Source organism: Ilyonectria robusta (assembly GCF_021365365.1).
Source record: "Ilyonectria robusta strain PMI_751 chromosome Unknown BGZ61scaffold_84, whole genome shotgun sequence".
Lineage (NCBI taxonomy): Eukaryota > Fungi > Ascomycota > Sordariomycetes > Hypocreales > Nectriaceae > Ilyonectria > Ilyonectria robusta.
Genome location: NW_025764518.1, coordinates 1 through 13,914, shown reverse-complemented (window position 1 = coordinate 13,914; position 13,914 = coordinate 1). Strand labels below are relative to the sequence as shown.

The 13,914-nt window shown below is 53.9% G+C and overlaps 6 protein-coding genes across 6 annotated transcripts; 1 reads left to right on the top strand and 5 right to left on the bottom strand.

Moving 5' to 3' along the window:
* Window positions 1–246: 246 nt before the first annotated feature.
* On the bottom strand, window positions 247–5,227 carry BGZ61DRAFT_229661 (uncharacterized protein). Its single transcript, XM_046238206.1, has 4 exons — window positions 4,561–5,227; window positions 2,536–4,497; window positions 1,790–2,482; window positions 247–1,159 (listed from the first exon to the last, which is right to left on the bottom strand). Exons 1-4 carry the CDS (start codon window positions 5,116–5,118, stop codon window positions 428–430), a joined length of 3,945 nt encoding a protein of 1,314 aa, XP_046093640.1. The 5' UTR covers window positions 5,119–5,227; the 3' UTR covers window positions 247–427.
* BGZ61DRAFT_511192 (uncharacterized protein) lies at window positions 4,858–6,920 on the bottom strand. The gene is made up of 2 exons (XM_046252109.1): window positions 6,408–6,920; window positions 4,858–5,279 (listed from the first exon to the last, which is right to left on the bottom strand). Exons 1-2 carry the CDS (start codon window positions 6,858–6,860, stop codon window positions 5,196–5,198), a joined length of 537 nt encoding a protein of 178 aa, XP_046093639.1. The 5' UTR covers window positions 6,861–6,920; the 3' UTR covers window positions 4,858–5,195.
* A 793-nt stretch (window positions 6,921–7,713) lies between these two features.
* BGZ61DRAFT_468822 (uncharacterized protein) lies at window positions 7,714–9,129 on the bottom strand. Its single transcript, XM_046247906.1, has one exon. It carries the CDS (start codon window positions 8,729–8,731, stop codon window positions 7,733–7,735), a length of 999 nt encoding a protein of 332 aa, XP_046093638.1. The 5' UTR covers window positions 8,732–9,129; the 3' UTR covers window positions 7,714–7,732.
* Window positions 9,130–9,676: 547 nt separating this feature from the next.
* On the bottom strand, window positions 9,677–10,496 carry BGZ61DRAFT_468820 (uncharacterized protein; the record flags this gene model as incomplete). Its single annotated transcript, XM_046247905.1, has 1 exon — window positions 9,677–10,496. A coding segment is annotated over exon 1 (256 nt), but the record flags the coding sequence as incomplete, so codon positions are not given.
* Window positions 10,497–10,504: 8 nt separating this feature from the next.
* On the top strand, window positions 10,505–11,552 carry BGZ61DRAFT_229536 (uncharacterized protein). The gene has a single exon (XM_046238205.1). It carries the CDS (start codon window positions 10,752–10,754, stop codon window positions 11,289–11,291), a length of 540 nt encoding a protein of 179 aa, XP_046093636.1. The 5' UTR covers window positions 10,505–10,751; the 3' UTR covers window positions 11,292–11,552.
* A 249-nt stretch (window positions 11,553–11,801) lies between these two features.
* BGZ61DRAFT_468815 (chromate transporter-domain-containing protein) lies at window positions 11,802–13,584 on the bottom strand. The gene is made up of 3 exons (XM_046247904.1): window positions 13,343–13,584; window positions 13,050–13,287; window positions 11,802–12,978 (listed from the first exon to the last, which is right to left on the bottom strand). The coding sequence occupies exons 2-3, from the start codon at window positions 13,178–13,180 to the stop codon at window positions 11,814–11,816; spliced, it is 1,296 nt and encodes a 431-aa protein (XP_046093635.1). The 5' UTR covers window positions 13,181–13,287; window positions 13,343–13,584; the 3' UTR covers window positions 11,802–11,813.
* Window positions 13,585–13,914: the final 330 nt, after the last annotated feature.

Below are 13,914 nucleotides of genomic sequence, written 5' to 3'. Positions count from 1 at the left end.
GCTCGGGTCTGCAAGTGCGCTACTGTACGAAACTCAAGGATCGTGGGAGAACTTAATATCATCATGCTCTTCTGGGTCGGGGGACTTTGAGATGGGTGGGATATACCTTAAACTAGCCAAGGAGTGCTGCAATACATATTGTTCCTTCATGCCCCTGGTCACATGCGTGCACGATTGCTTGGAGTTGTCAGCCGGGTGATCTGGAGGGCATGTATGCCTCGGTTCTACACCTGAGACCGTATATCTTTTGCCTTTTCCTATAGCACATTCGAAGCTCAGTGAATACAGGGCTGGCTGGCTAAGGTAGGAAGTAGTTGCTAGCCGGGCTTCCTGCTTCCAAATCAAACATAACCAACTACGTAGGTCGCTACTGACAACCGGAAAAGGGCCGCTTGTAACCAAAGAGGTAATTATGCCTGCCTCCGCTCTAAGATAACTTCATCACCAGTACACGACCTGAACGACCGCCGATAGCGACCGTTGATCCCACCACAGCCGATTCCATCACTCGATACTCCGGAGGTAGCCAAAACATCCCCTTTCCATCTTTTACAATCCATACACAGTCAGTGCTTATACCCCAGCCAAAGTGGCGAACACCCCGTAAGGCTGCGTCAGTCGACCGATTATCGATGGCAGGTTGTAGAGCCGGGAGATCCAGGTTCAGAAGTCCCATGTTGGTAGAGAGGACAGAGGTTGTCATCGGATCAAATGAAAGGTGGGTAATCACCCGGTCAATCTCGAGCGTCTGCACGCACGCGCCCGTTGCCACATCCCAGACCTTGACCGTCTTATCGTGCGAGCCCGAGGCGAGCCGCTGGCCATCCGCTGAGAAGGCCACCGAGGTCATCCAACTGCTATGGCCCTCGAGTGTCTGCACGCACGCGCCCGTTGCTGCATCCCAGACCTCGACCGTCTTATCCCCCGAGCCCGAGGCGAGCCGCTGGCCATCCGCCGAGAAGGCCACCGAGGTCACCCAATTGCCATGGCCCTCAAGCGTCTGCACGCACGCGCCCGTCGCCGCATCCCAGACCCTGATCGTGTTATCGTGCGAGCCCGAGGCGAGCCGCTGGCCATCCGCCGAGAAGGCCACCGAGGCCACCGAACCGCCATGGCTCTCGAGTGTCTGCACGCACACGCCCGTTGCTGCATCCCAGACCTTGACTGTCTTATCGTGCGAACCCGAGGCGAGCCGCTGGCTATCCGCCGAGAAGGCCACCGAGGTCACCGAACCACCATGGCCCTTGAGTGTCTGCACGCACGCGCCCGTTGCTGCATCCCAGACCTTGACCGTCTTATCCCCCGAGCCCGAGGCGAGCCGCTGGCCATCCGCCGAGAAGGCCACCGAGGTCACCCAATCGCCATGACGCTCGAGTGTCTGCACGCACACGCCCGTTGCCACATCCCAGACTTTGACCGTCTTATCGTACGAGCCCGAGGCGAGCCGCTGGCCATCCGCCGAGAACGCGACCGACCTTACCCAAAGGCTATGGCCCTCGAGTGTCTGCACGCACGTGCCCGTTGCCGCATCCCAGACCTTGATCGTGTTATCATGCGAGCCCGAGGCGAGCCGCTGGCCATCCGCCGAGAAGGCCACCGAGGCCACCGAATCGCCATGGCTCTCGAGTGTCTGCACGCACACGCCCGTTGCTGCATCCCAGACCTTGATCGTCTTATCCCACGAGCCCGAGGCGAGCCGCTGGCCATCCACCGAGAACGCGACCGACCTTACCCAAAGGCTATGGCCCTCGAGTGTCTGCACGCACGCGCCCGTCGCCGCATCCCAGACCCTGACTGTCTTATCGTACGAGCCCGAGGCGAGCCGCTGGCCATCCGCCGAGAAGGCCACCGAGGCAACCGAATCGCCATGGCTCTCGAGTGTCTGCACGCACACGCCCGTTGCCGCATCCCAGACCTTGACCGTCTTATCGTGCGAGCCTGAGGCGAGCCGCTGGCCATCCGCCGAGAACGCGACCGACCTTACCGGAAGGCTATGGCCCTCGAGTGTCTGCACGCACGCGCCCGTTGCCGCATCCCAGACCCTGATCGTGTTATCGTGCGAGCCCGAGGCGAGCCGCTGGCCATCCGCCGAGAAGGCCAACGAGTTCACCCAATCGCCATGACCCTCGAGTGTCTGCACGCACGCGCCCGTTGCCGCATCCCAGACCTTGACCGTCTTATCGTCCGAGCCCGAGGCGAGCCGCTGGCCATCTGCCGAGAAGGCCACCGAGCTGACCGAATCGCCATGGCCCTCGAGCGTCTGCAGGCATGCATTCCAGTCTGATTCCACGCTCGGCCTGAGCGTGATCCAGTCCGGCTCTTCTTTTTCGAAGAGCTCTCTGATTAGGCTGCGGGTGGGACTAAACATGAGTGCTGATGCATAGGCCTGTAATGGAGCAATCTCGATGGCCCGCTTGTGAGAAAGAATAAAGCGGCGCGCGTCTCGAAGTAGTTCCGTTAGTTGTCGCGCTTCCTTGGTTTTCTGCTAATATGTCAGACCGTCTCCAGTTTGTACATGAATTTATACCAACTCACTACTAAAGCTTCGAGCTTCTGCACTGCCATGACCCCCTCCGACATGCTGCGTAACAGACTCAGAGATTCTAACCAATACAGATATTTCTTTCGAAGGAAGTCATCGACGATCCCCGCGTCCTGTAGGTCCTTGTCACTCATCTTCGCCCAGGGTTCCGAGTCATCGAGATGGTCTACCCAGAAGACGCAGGAATATCGTATCGAAGCCAATGGGTCAGGGTCGGGCGGCGAGACCTGATCGATGGGAAATCCTGGGACGCCCAGTTCGTAAACGTCACGTTCGAGAGTCTCCGAGAGAGCCTCCAGCGACCTCGAGAAGATGGCATGGTGCTGGTGCGCGGCGCCAGAGGGTAGGATTTGGTCGGATGCCTTGTTAAGCAGGAAATCCTTGGCTGATTGATGCACAAAGTAGATGACACCTTCTCGAAGAGTCAGGAAAGAACCGCAGGATCTGATGATTTCTTCCAAGTCGTCCTGGTCGAGATCCTCAAGCGACTCAACAAGAACCTTCAACTCGTCCAAGGTGATAGGTCGGTATACGACCGAAGCGATGGCCAGGACTTCCCTGCAAAGGCCCGCATCATTCGAATCACCGATATGCCCTATCATTCGGTCATAGAGCGAATCAAGCCCCGGAGGGAATGACTTCAACGTGTTGAGCGTATGCCGTTTTCGGACCTGGGGACCTGCGAGCTCTTGACAGACCAAGGCCACCCAGAGAAACGTGCCATCAGCATTAGAGGTTAAGTGGTTCTCGACAGCATCCCTTGTTTCCTTGTCGTATTTCTTATGGCATGCCAATCGATCCACCTTATATCCAATGTACGTGTCAACAGCCTTGGAGATTGAGTCCTTGTTCAACTCGAGGTGCAGCCTGACTTTCTGCTTTTTATTGTCTAGTTTCTCCTCAATTTCCTGCCAGTTGCGACTAGACACGATCCACTTGACGCGAGAAGGCTTGGCAATCAAGTCGAGAAGCTGAAGTCGATTCGCTTTGCATTCGTCGAGGGCATCAACAATCAGGATCGCACCATCCAAGCTCGGGTCATTGAGCATGGCCGCAAGGATCTTGGATAAGGCTTCCCAGGCATTCCCGTCCTCAAAAAGCTGCTTACCCGCATGGTTGTGCTTCTTCCGAACATGCGAGATGAGCGACGGCTGTTGGTCGACGATAAGGTAGATCAGACCGCGCAGCACGGCCGTCGCATTACTCAGTCGTGCCTCGGTGGCCTGGCAGAAGAAATAGGACAGGCGATTGTCGGGTTCCTTCTCTAGCTCGTCGATGATGCCGCATAGCAGCATCGTCTTGCCCTTGCCAGGGTCGCCTTTGATCCAGAGCAGCTGGCTCTGCGGATCGTCACGCCATCGCCGGAAGTCGTCGTGGTCGAGGATCCAGCGGTAAGAGTCCCTGAGTAGGCCGCCCTTTGTATCTTGGATGCGCGTCTTGTCGTCGCGAGGGTCACTCTCGCGCAGGTCTTTCAGGCATTGCTTGTCCGCATCGTCTTGGTGTCTCTTCTCCTGCTGCCGTGTTTGGTCCTGGATGGCTGAATGGATGTCTTGGAGATTCATCTCAAGGGCGGTTGCGGCGTCGGTGAGTCTCCGAAGTTGCGTCTTGCTGTCTTCAGTATTGTATTGTTCCATGTCTCTTTGCACGTCAGCCTCGGCTTCCTGGATCTCGCTGAGCTGGCCAGCCCAGTCATCGATTTTGACCATATCCCTTCCGAGGACGGCAGCCCAGTTACGGTGATAAAGGCAGACACTCTTCATCTGATACGACAGAAGTTTCTCGTAGAGCTGCATGACGTGCTTCTCCAGTTGGACTCGCAGTCCCGCGGAAGATTGCTCGGCCTTGTTCTCGTCGAGAAGCAGGGACACCAAGTTCCAGTACCACTCCATTCTCGACAGGACGTAGGCGATGCCTTTGCGATTGTCGCGGGCCTCGGTGACGGGGTTCGAAAGGATCTATCAACTGTTAGCGGGGGACATCCACCGTTCTCTTTCCGGTTAAGAAAGTTGCTCACACACCTCCAGTCCGAGGCAGACGCCGACCCAGGCGACGGCGGCTTCGGGAGCGGCATGTATCGCCTTGTCCACTATTCCCCTCACCGCTTGCACCGCTTGCAAGGCTTCGTCGATGCCTCGCTTGATGGATGCTTGCTTCTGCGTCCGGTCCAGTCCTTCCTGGACCAACTGCTGCATTTGGCGACATCTTGTGCCCCGAGCCCTTGCTATTTTATTTTCTGTCGGTTCGGAGGCAATAGAACTCGGGTCGTTTCGGTGAAGTTCAATTGATAGGATCTTCTCGTACGCTTCGACCAGTTTGGGCTCGCTCGCTTTGAGCCCGTCGTAGGCCTGGTTCCAAAGTCGCTCTTGTAGAGTCGGCAGCGGCGAGGTGTCGGAATCCGTCGAGGTAGGTGGAGAAGGCGTTAGCTGAGATGTCGGTCGAGTGGTTGGTTGGGATGCAGGCCGAGATGGTGTTGGCGAAGGTGTTTGTGGTGAAGGAGCCGAGGCGGATTCTTGGGGAGCGGCCTGCAACAACCTTCTGGCCTTGAATTTCGCTTTCTCAAACAAGCTAGGCGCCATCTTCACCGAGAGGGCACGTTGGCCTTGTTGTGCGATATGATGGTATCAACGAGATGGCTTCTCCTCCGATCGATGAGTCAGGACGGCGATGGATTGCCATCACTGACGACGTGGGACAGCAACATCTTTGCGGGATTTGCGTGCGGGGGAGGCCTCAGCAGCTGAAAAGTACCCCTGTAGCCAGGCCCAGCTTGTGAGTCCAACAGGATTGCCGAGTAATGGGATGTGCAGCTGGGCCATGTCAATCGCAGGGCTCTGCCGTTTGGAAGTGGAAAGTGCAAGGCAGAGCAGGTGAGAAAAGAGGTAAGAACAGGCTGGCACGATTTGACTTTATTGGTGCATGGCCGGTTGTCAGATCACGCGGGGCGGGTAGCTTACCTTGGCCATCCACAAGACAGGTTCAAGGAGGTTATGCCAAGAAGGAGCACTACCGTATCTACTCTGCAATCACGACGGGTGCGACCGTTCTATTCCCGGGAGTAGCTTTCCCCGCCTCTGGAACCTCCAACACCAAATGCGAGAGGTTTTGTACTTCGTTCGGGGAAAACCGTCGAACCCCGTTGCCGATGGTGCACTTGGATGAAAGTAAGAAACAGACAAAGTGTTCCCGTGTTGCAGGGTGGGATTCACTCGGCATGTTGTTGGACGCGATCTCGCCTGGATTGAGCGATCCCCTGTGGCTGAGCAACTGGGAAGGCCCCGACAGTGTGGATGAAGCAACGGTGGGACTCGCTGAAAAATTGGTCAGACCTCCATCACGGTTCCTTATGGAATGGATCAAAGGCAAATACGAATGACAGGGGGCATTTTGCGCTAGTTCGAAGATTGCGGAAGTAGCCATCCCGATACCAATTCTCCGACCGCTTACGAGAAGGGCTCACTCAACTGGACCAAGGAGCGCATCGGTACCTCACCAACGGCGTCCGTAATTTGAGTGCGGATGATGTGAGTACCAGTTGAACCCCCCCCCCCCCCAGACCCCGAGGCAAGTCACCCGGAAAGGTTTGGAGCGGTGTCCAGTAGTGATGTAAGTATCATACGTTAGCTCACGTCCATGGCTGAACAAATATGCCATATCCGACAATGGAGTAGGCTTGTGGCGAAACCAATTGTCGGTGTAACACCAGTTTTTCGAGCGTCAAAAGTAAGCCCGTTATGTGCAATTGAGCTTTTCGCTCATGAATGATTTAATCCATGATAAAGTCGCTCATATTCTCCCACTCAGCGAGAACTGCCGCCAATGGCCTTGTGTGCGGACGATGTGTATCAAGCACTCGCTCTCGTAGGACAACGCAACTTCGCATTAGGGCTAAAGCATCTCTAGCACGGCCTTGTTTTTTCCAGGTAATGGCCAGGTTGGCCATGATGGTCAGCGTATCGGGATGCTCCTCTCCTAGCACCTTCAAACTCATCTCCAACACTCGCACTTCCAGCTCTTCCGCCTCATTCCATCGACCTTGATTCCCATATATCGACGCCAGCTTCCCCATGCTGGTTAGCGTATGGGGATGCTCCTCTCCTGGCACCCTCTTCCTCGTCTCCATCGCTCGCACCTCTAGTTCTTCCGCCTTATTCCATCGACCTTGGTTCATATATGTCGATGCTAGATTGCCCATGCTAGTTAGCGTAGAGGGATGTTCCTCTCCTAGCACCCTCAAACTCGTCTCCATCACTCGTACTTGTAGCGCTGCCGCTTCCTTCCATCGGCTTTGGTTCTCGTATGTCGCCGCCAGGTTGTGCATGCTCGTCAGCGTAGAGGGATGCTCCTCTCCCAGGACCCTCTTCCTCGTCTCACCTTCCCCTCAAAAAATTCTTTCTTGGCGCAGACTGTTAGTGTTATGGTAGACAGGGGGCCCCTGTCGCATACCTAACACCTACAAAACCGGCCAAACGACTACCGAGGCTGTAACAGGCGGTCAGACCGACCTCTGGCCTCACGACCACGACCTCAACCACTTGACAATATCGCAATGCGCACCAACGGGGTCCTCTCTGGAGGGCCTGGGAAGGCGTTGGCAGCCGTACGCGAACCTCGACAAGCCGTGCCCGTATCGCTGTAGAGCCTGGCGGACCCTACGGGCTCGTACGACGCGCCGACCGCAAACCTACGAACGAACGATCTTTCGGACGAACGATCTTCGACGGCGACCTAGCTCTTGGCCTGCGCCAAGCTAGAACCCCCAATTAAGAGTCTTGAGAGTGCTCCGAAGTCAATGACGGGAAACCTTAAGGCGAACTGCAACACCGCAGGACTAGGGACCTGGGATTAAGAAGGGGATCTGGATGTGAATACAGGCTAGGGAGTATGGATCCCTCGAACGAAGGAGGGTGATATACAAGACACTTTACCGCTTGTACCTATTGGTTTTTTCTCCCGGCTTGCCGGGTTTTCCAATAGGGAGGCTCGATGTGCAAGATATCTAGTGTTTGAAGGCAATTAGTAGATTGCAGCACAGTTAGGTGGGAGGAATGTAGGCTGCTGCAGAACCAGCCTCTCTGAAAGCACAGCTGCCCTGTACCTACCAATAGTTGGAATAGCTAGATAGTCTCTTGCACGCCACATGCCCCTAGGGAGGCTGGAGCGCCTCGCGCTCCCTTTGGCGTTAATCATAACTCACTCACTCTTCCTCGTCTCCATCACTCGCACTTCCAGCTCTTCCGCCTCCTTCCATCGACCTTGATTCCCATATGTCGCCGCCAGGTTCCCCATGCTGGTTAGCGTAGAGGGATGCTCCTCCCCCAGCACCTTGGTCCTTGTTTCGACAGCTTTCCCACTCAAATTTTCTGCCACCCTGTAGTTGCCGCTAGTCAACATATACAATGCACAATTGGACAGCAGACAGGCCCAGTCCTGCAGGTCCTCATTTGGTGGCTGCTCCTCCAACATCGACTCAATATGGGGAAGTAGCATCTGACAAGTGGGCCAATTTCTGAATACCCCACTTGGGAAATATCTAGACATGGCCCGTAGAAACAACTGTCTCCATCGTTCTGCATTGTCCACTACGGATATCCAAGCTCGTGTACAAAACTGTACCAGGGAATGCATCTCAAACACGTCTTGTGTTGCTGTCACAGATACGAGCGAGTAACCGCGGAGGACATCAAGATCATCCTCAAAGTCGTCACTCTCTGCGTCTCTGTCCACATTGTCCGTCAGATCGGTGTCATCGTTATGAAGCACGAACTCAGGGATGCCCTGCGGATTGAAGAAGCTCATGAAGGAAAGCAGTTTCGCTGCAGATGGTCTCTCGCGGCGTACCTGTTCAAAGGTCACTTGCCATGTCGTAACCACGGAGTTGGAGACGGTCTCATCTCGTCGAAGATCCCCCGCTTCTCTGTTGAGGAGACTACTCTTCTTCTTGTCGCTCTCCCGAAAGGTATCCAGATACGTTTTTACCGATGCACGGGGGGCGCGACGGTTGATATATGCTGCCGCTTGGGTGATGGCCAGCGGGATACAGTCTAAAGCCCGAAGAAGATCAGCAGCGGCATCCCTGTCAAAGTCTCCGTTGAGCTTGTTTCGGAAAAGCTGAAGGCCTTGAGCGTCATCCATGGTTGAGATCCGGTAGACAGCCTTCTGGCTACCTGTCAGCTTTTCAGCAGCGTCCATGCTGCGGGATGTGACGAGGATGGTTCCACTGTGGCGTTTCGGCAAGTACGTCGCGAGTGGCCGCTGATCGCTCCTAACAATAGCGCTCCCCTCCGCTGGTTGGTTTGCTGCCTTGTTCCCTCCGGCATTGGTGCTGGAATGAAAGAGATTGACATCGTCAACATTGTCCAAGACGATCAACCATGAGCCAGCTTCCTCTGTCTGCAGAGAGTCACAGACGAGCCTGAGCACGTCGACGCCGGGATCATTTCGACTGGGTAGCTGTAGCCTATCTGCGATGGATCGGTACGCCTCTTCAAATCTCAGCCTCGAACTCGCGTGTACCCAGAAGACGCTGGTTTGCGGTGACGTGTCGCGGACGTAATGAGCAAATTGAATAGCGACCTGCGATTTACTACTAAGGTCATGATATCAGTCTATCAGAGGTTTCGTAATACAGGGTCATCTTCCAACAGTTATCTACCTTTGCACTTGAGAAACATAAGGCGCAGTATGCGGAACACAATCAAGGATGGCGTCGGCAAGAGTCTTGCGCACATGATCGTTGAGAAAGCTAGTGGTCGATGCCAGCAACCACATCTTAGCCACCTGGGGCTAGCGCAAATGCGCTAGGGTACCTGCACTAGCTATCGTGTGCTAGCACACTTATGCTGGCTCAAGTTGAGTTCTAGCACGCTCGTAGTGGGACATGTTCTGGGCAAACACATATATGTGAGATTTGCTATGATGTGTGTGCTAGAACCAGATCTGAGCTAGCACACACATGGGCCGGGCTAATTGTTTTGGAGCGGGTGTGCTGGATCGAGTGTGTCAAAGCAAGTGTGCTAGAGCAATGTGCTAGCACTATAGATGTGCTGGCACACATGCACTGCGCTATTTGTTCCGAAACGACTGTGCTGGAGCGGGTGCGCTGGAACAAGTGTGCTAGCACACATGAGCTAGGCTATTTGTTCTGGAGCAAGTGGTGCTAGCCTCAGCACAAATCCGCGTACGATTTTCAGCGTACGAAATTGATCGCCCACTCAAATCTGCGTAGGCAGATTGTTGCTCACGCAAACTTGCACACGCTTCAACCCTCGCAGTAAATTTTGAGTGGGCAAAGCTGCGCGAACGCAGAACCACCAAACCAAATTTGAGGCGCGCCACCAGAGTTGCACGCGCGAAGTGAATTGCAAAGGAACGACACAAATGCTATTGCCCGCAGCCCAAGCTTCCCAAGGAAATAGATCGGCACCACCCAACGACGATGCCAGCCCTTCGACCTCAAGGAAACGAAGCGCTTCCGGGGACGATGGTCATTCTGATAATACGAAAGCACCGAAGTGCATCTACATTGATGATAGGAGGGGATTAGAATACTCACCTCAAGAAGTCTCAGCAGTATCTATTACTTCAACGCCTACGGTTTAGAACATAAATGTTGACGACGAGGGAGAGTCAGAATGCTTTTCTAGAGAACCACAAGTACTTTCACGCCTTTGTCTCAATATGAAAGCGGCACCGAGAGGGACAAAGAAGACCCAGCGATCAGACGTCAACCTCAATCTCTTCTTGTTGCTGCTTCTTGGGCTGCCTGACGTCGTCGGTGCCAGACACTGGGCGCTTAGACATGGTGTTGATGAGGTGAAGCTGTCGATGGTGGCAGAATACGGAAGCATTTGAATGAGGTTTGTAGTGGCAGTATCAGAAGTGCGTGGCGGATGCATAATGACTAGTTAGTACATCAATGTCCGCTTGCTGCTCCACCAAGAAGCACTGAACAGCCAATCAAACTCCAAACCGACCTTTGCAAAAAGCCAGAATCGCAACGCCACAGCATCAACTGAGCCACAGCGCAGTGCCACTGCGGCTTGGAATGATGCTGAAAAAGTGATGCGACTTCGTAGGCCGTGCGACGAGTGGCCAATGTGTGTGTGTATGCTTCAACATTCATTTCCGGCTTCATTGTATTTTCTTGGCTGAGTACAGCTCCTTCTTTCTCAACTATCTATTTAGCAAATGTGGCCATCAGTGATCTCAAATGTTCCAGAATTCAAATGTTCCAGAATCGCTTCAATCCACTTCGCATTGCAGGTTCCAACTGTCGCTTTGTTCAAAATCTCCCCATCGTGGTTTTGGAAGGAAAGGTGAGTCTGCTTCTGGACGCATGCCTCCGGTACATTGGTGCTACTTGTGTCAGGCAGAAGAGACGCTGACAGGGGAGGCCAACTATGCGCAATTTACAGTTTTGGCTCACTTTCGCATGCACTTTTGGATGCGCAATGTAGACTGGGGTACTCGGCTCGAGGAGATTGAGCCGAGGTTTCTCAGACCAGCTCCGTGCGAAGCTTACAGTGTCAACGTACAATATGCACAGTGGGGGCTTGTACCTCTGCCCTTGCCAAGCAATAATATTTGTTGGCCACACCATCGGTCGACGCCACAATGTGGCAGGTGTTGTCACTCGGATCTCGTGACAGTCCGCGTGACAGGAATGCTCATATTTTCGTGCGCTTGGACTCGCACAGGAGAGGCAAACCGATCGCGGTTTGCGCAAAAGAGCCTTGAGGAACGAAGGTGAGTTTTGCAGCCCGAGTCTGTCTGTTGGCACCTATTGGAGCTACTTATCGCTGCAGCCCAATTTGGGTTGCCAAAATGCAGTTAGGTTAAGACCCTGTGGCGGACGCGTTTTGTCTATGTGTTGCTGACTCAGCAGACCCAAAGATTCATACTACACCGGTTCTCCGACCAGTAAAATAGCTTAGCGCAAAGGCCCTCTGGGGTGTGTCCCCCCGGGCGAAATAAAATCCATCCATCCATCCAGACAGGGACTCCCGGGCGTAATAAACTTCAATCAAAAAACCAGACAGGGATGCAAGTGACACCCTCTTGAGAGCCTGCTGGCGAACTCGGGCATGCTATACACTATTTAAGGAGCCATTGCCGCGTAATTGACTATACCAGGCGATGGACGTCAATACCCTAGACTTTCGCCTCCGACACAAAGGAAATGCTTTGACAATGCCTAGAGCCTTGGTGAGCTCTACTGCTGCACTCGTCCCCGACTCTTTCGTCGCGTGTGCGTTGTGCGGTGGAAAACTGTTCACCCCCGACCTATAACAACTCCGTATCTGACCAAGCCTAGCACAGCCCCGAGAAGAATAGCCAGCGGCGCCGCAAGGCTGAAGTATCGCCCCCCCACGTAGGCAGTCGCGGTCACGACCACCCACCATGGATCATCTGCCAGACTCTTCCCCGACTGGAAACCTTCATCGATGTAGCCAATCTGCCAGATCCGATACACGGCCGTATATATAAGCCCGACAGCGCCGGCATTGACGCCTCTCACTCCAGATTTTACCCAGCGCCTACTTCGCAACACCCCCCAGACCCCCATTGTTCCCTGGACGAGGACAATACCGGGAAAAAAGATGCCACAAAATGCGATGAGTGCTCCGGCAATGGAAGAATACCCGCTGTGAATAGCTGTGAGGCCGCCTAAGAACACAGCGAAGTTGAAGTTTGGCCCCGGGAAGGCCTGTGCAATTGCGAGACCAATGAGGAAGTCGCGCGGACTAACCCATCCCTCGGCCACGATATATTCCCTGAGGAGCGGAATTACTACCGGTCCGCCGCCGAAAATGATGGTGCCAGCAAGATAAAGGTTCGCGAATAGTTTGTATAGCAGAGGGGGATCAGGCAAAACTCCTCGGAGCACCATAACGATGATGAAGGTAACGAAGAATGCTGCAATAATCGCAGTTCCAGACTTCCATGACAAATTGAGACGATACTCATGTGGGACGACGCGCGGTTCAGACTCCCGTGTACCATACCGACTTTGATCATTGAGAGTTATGCTGGAGGCATTTGTCTCTCTGCTGGGTCCGCTTTCGTCTCTTGCGGTATTCTCCCCTTCAGTAGGCGTCGTGCTTTTCATCCTGGAGACGAGCTGTTTTACAGCTCGAATAGGTCGGTGGAACCAGCGGTAGTCGTATGCGACAGCAGCGCAGCCGGCGGCAAACATAAGGACCGGGAAGTACCATAGAGCATTGTATAGCATTCCAGCTGCGGCAGTCAGAAAGACGAGAATTCTGGTGAGCTTGTCCGTGATTGCTTTATTCGACAGCTCGACTGCTGCCAGGGCAATAATCCCAACTGTGGCAGCGTTAAGTCCCGAGAGCAGAGCATACACCGGACGAGGAAGAGTCTCTCCGATATTGGAGACGCTGATGGAGAGGCCAAACATACCTAGCGCGCCAGGCAAACTATCGGCCAAGGTCTTTAGCTCTGGTCCCTAACTATCCATAGACATAGAACATGCAAGTTTCTGGCTCACCTCCAAATAAAAAAAGCAAGGACAGCTCCAAGTAAACCATCATGGATCAGATTTATACAGTATAGCATCTTGGTGCTAGCAGGGCCAGATAGAGCTTGGGAGATACTGAAAAGTTCCTGGTACTGAAACATGTTGGTTAGTTTCTTTGTTTGATGAACTTGAGAACAACGTGCGACTATATTGTATGTACCAACTGCTCGTCGATCCAAGCGAGCTTCGATACGAACTTATCATGAAACTATTGCATTGTCAGGCCTAGTTAATAAGATGTATGGCGGGAAATGTTTGCTTACAATCTTGAAATGAACAGGTGGTCCGCCAAACGCGGTGAAGCCGAGATGCCAATTGACTTGGATTGTCTCCCAGGTACGGCGCGCGACTCTCCGCGCCGTGTATTCCCAGTTGTTGACGACCATTGTGGACACGTAGACTTTGTTGACACTCCTTCTCGGGACTGGCAGAGGCCGGATTTGGTAGTACGTTTGGATAGATTGGAGATGCTGTCTTTACCAAGGAGATCGATAAGTCTGTGGGCTTTGCACGTCGCAAGTTGCTGGTGCGGCGGGAAACATGCGTCACACTTTTATTGCAACCGGGCAAGCACGCCATATCCCATGGCCTTTACGTCATCCTCGGGTAAAAAAAAAAGTATCCACACCATTTGTTAACATGTCTTCTTAGGCTGAGGAAGCCAAGAGATCGATCGGAGCCGGGAATCAATTAATGAAGATTTTACACTACTGGACGTGGAACTGTCGTTCCTCGGTTTCTGTATCTCCTTGCGTTGGGTTGACTTTATCGGTGACGTGGAACTCACGGGCAGTAATAACGGGTTAAGTCGATGCTATTTTTAGTCAGGTCGCCG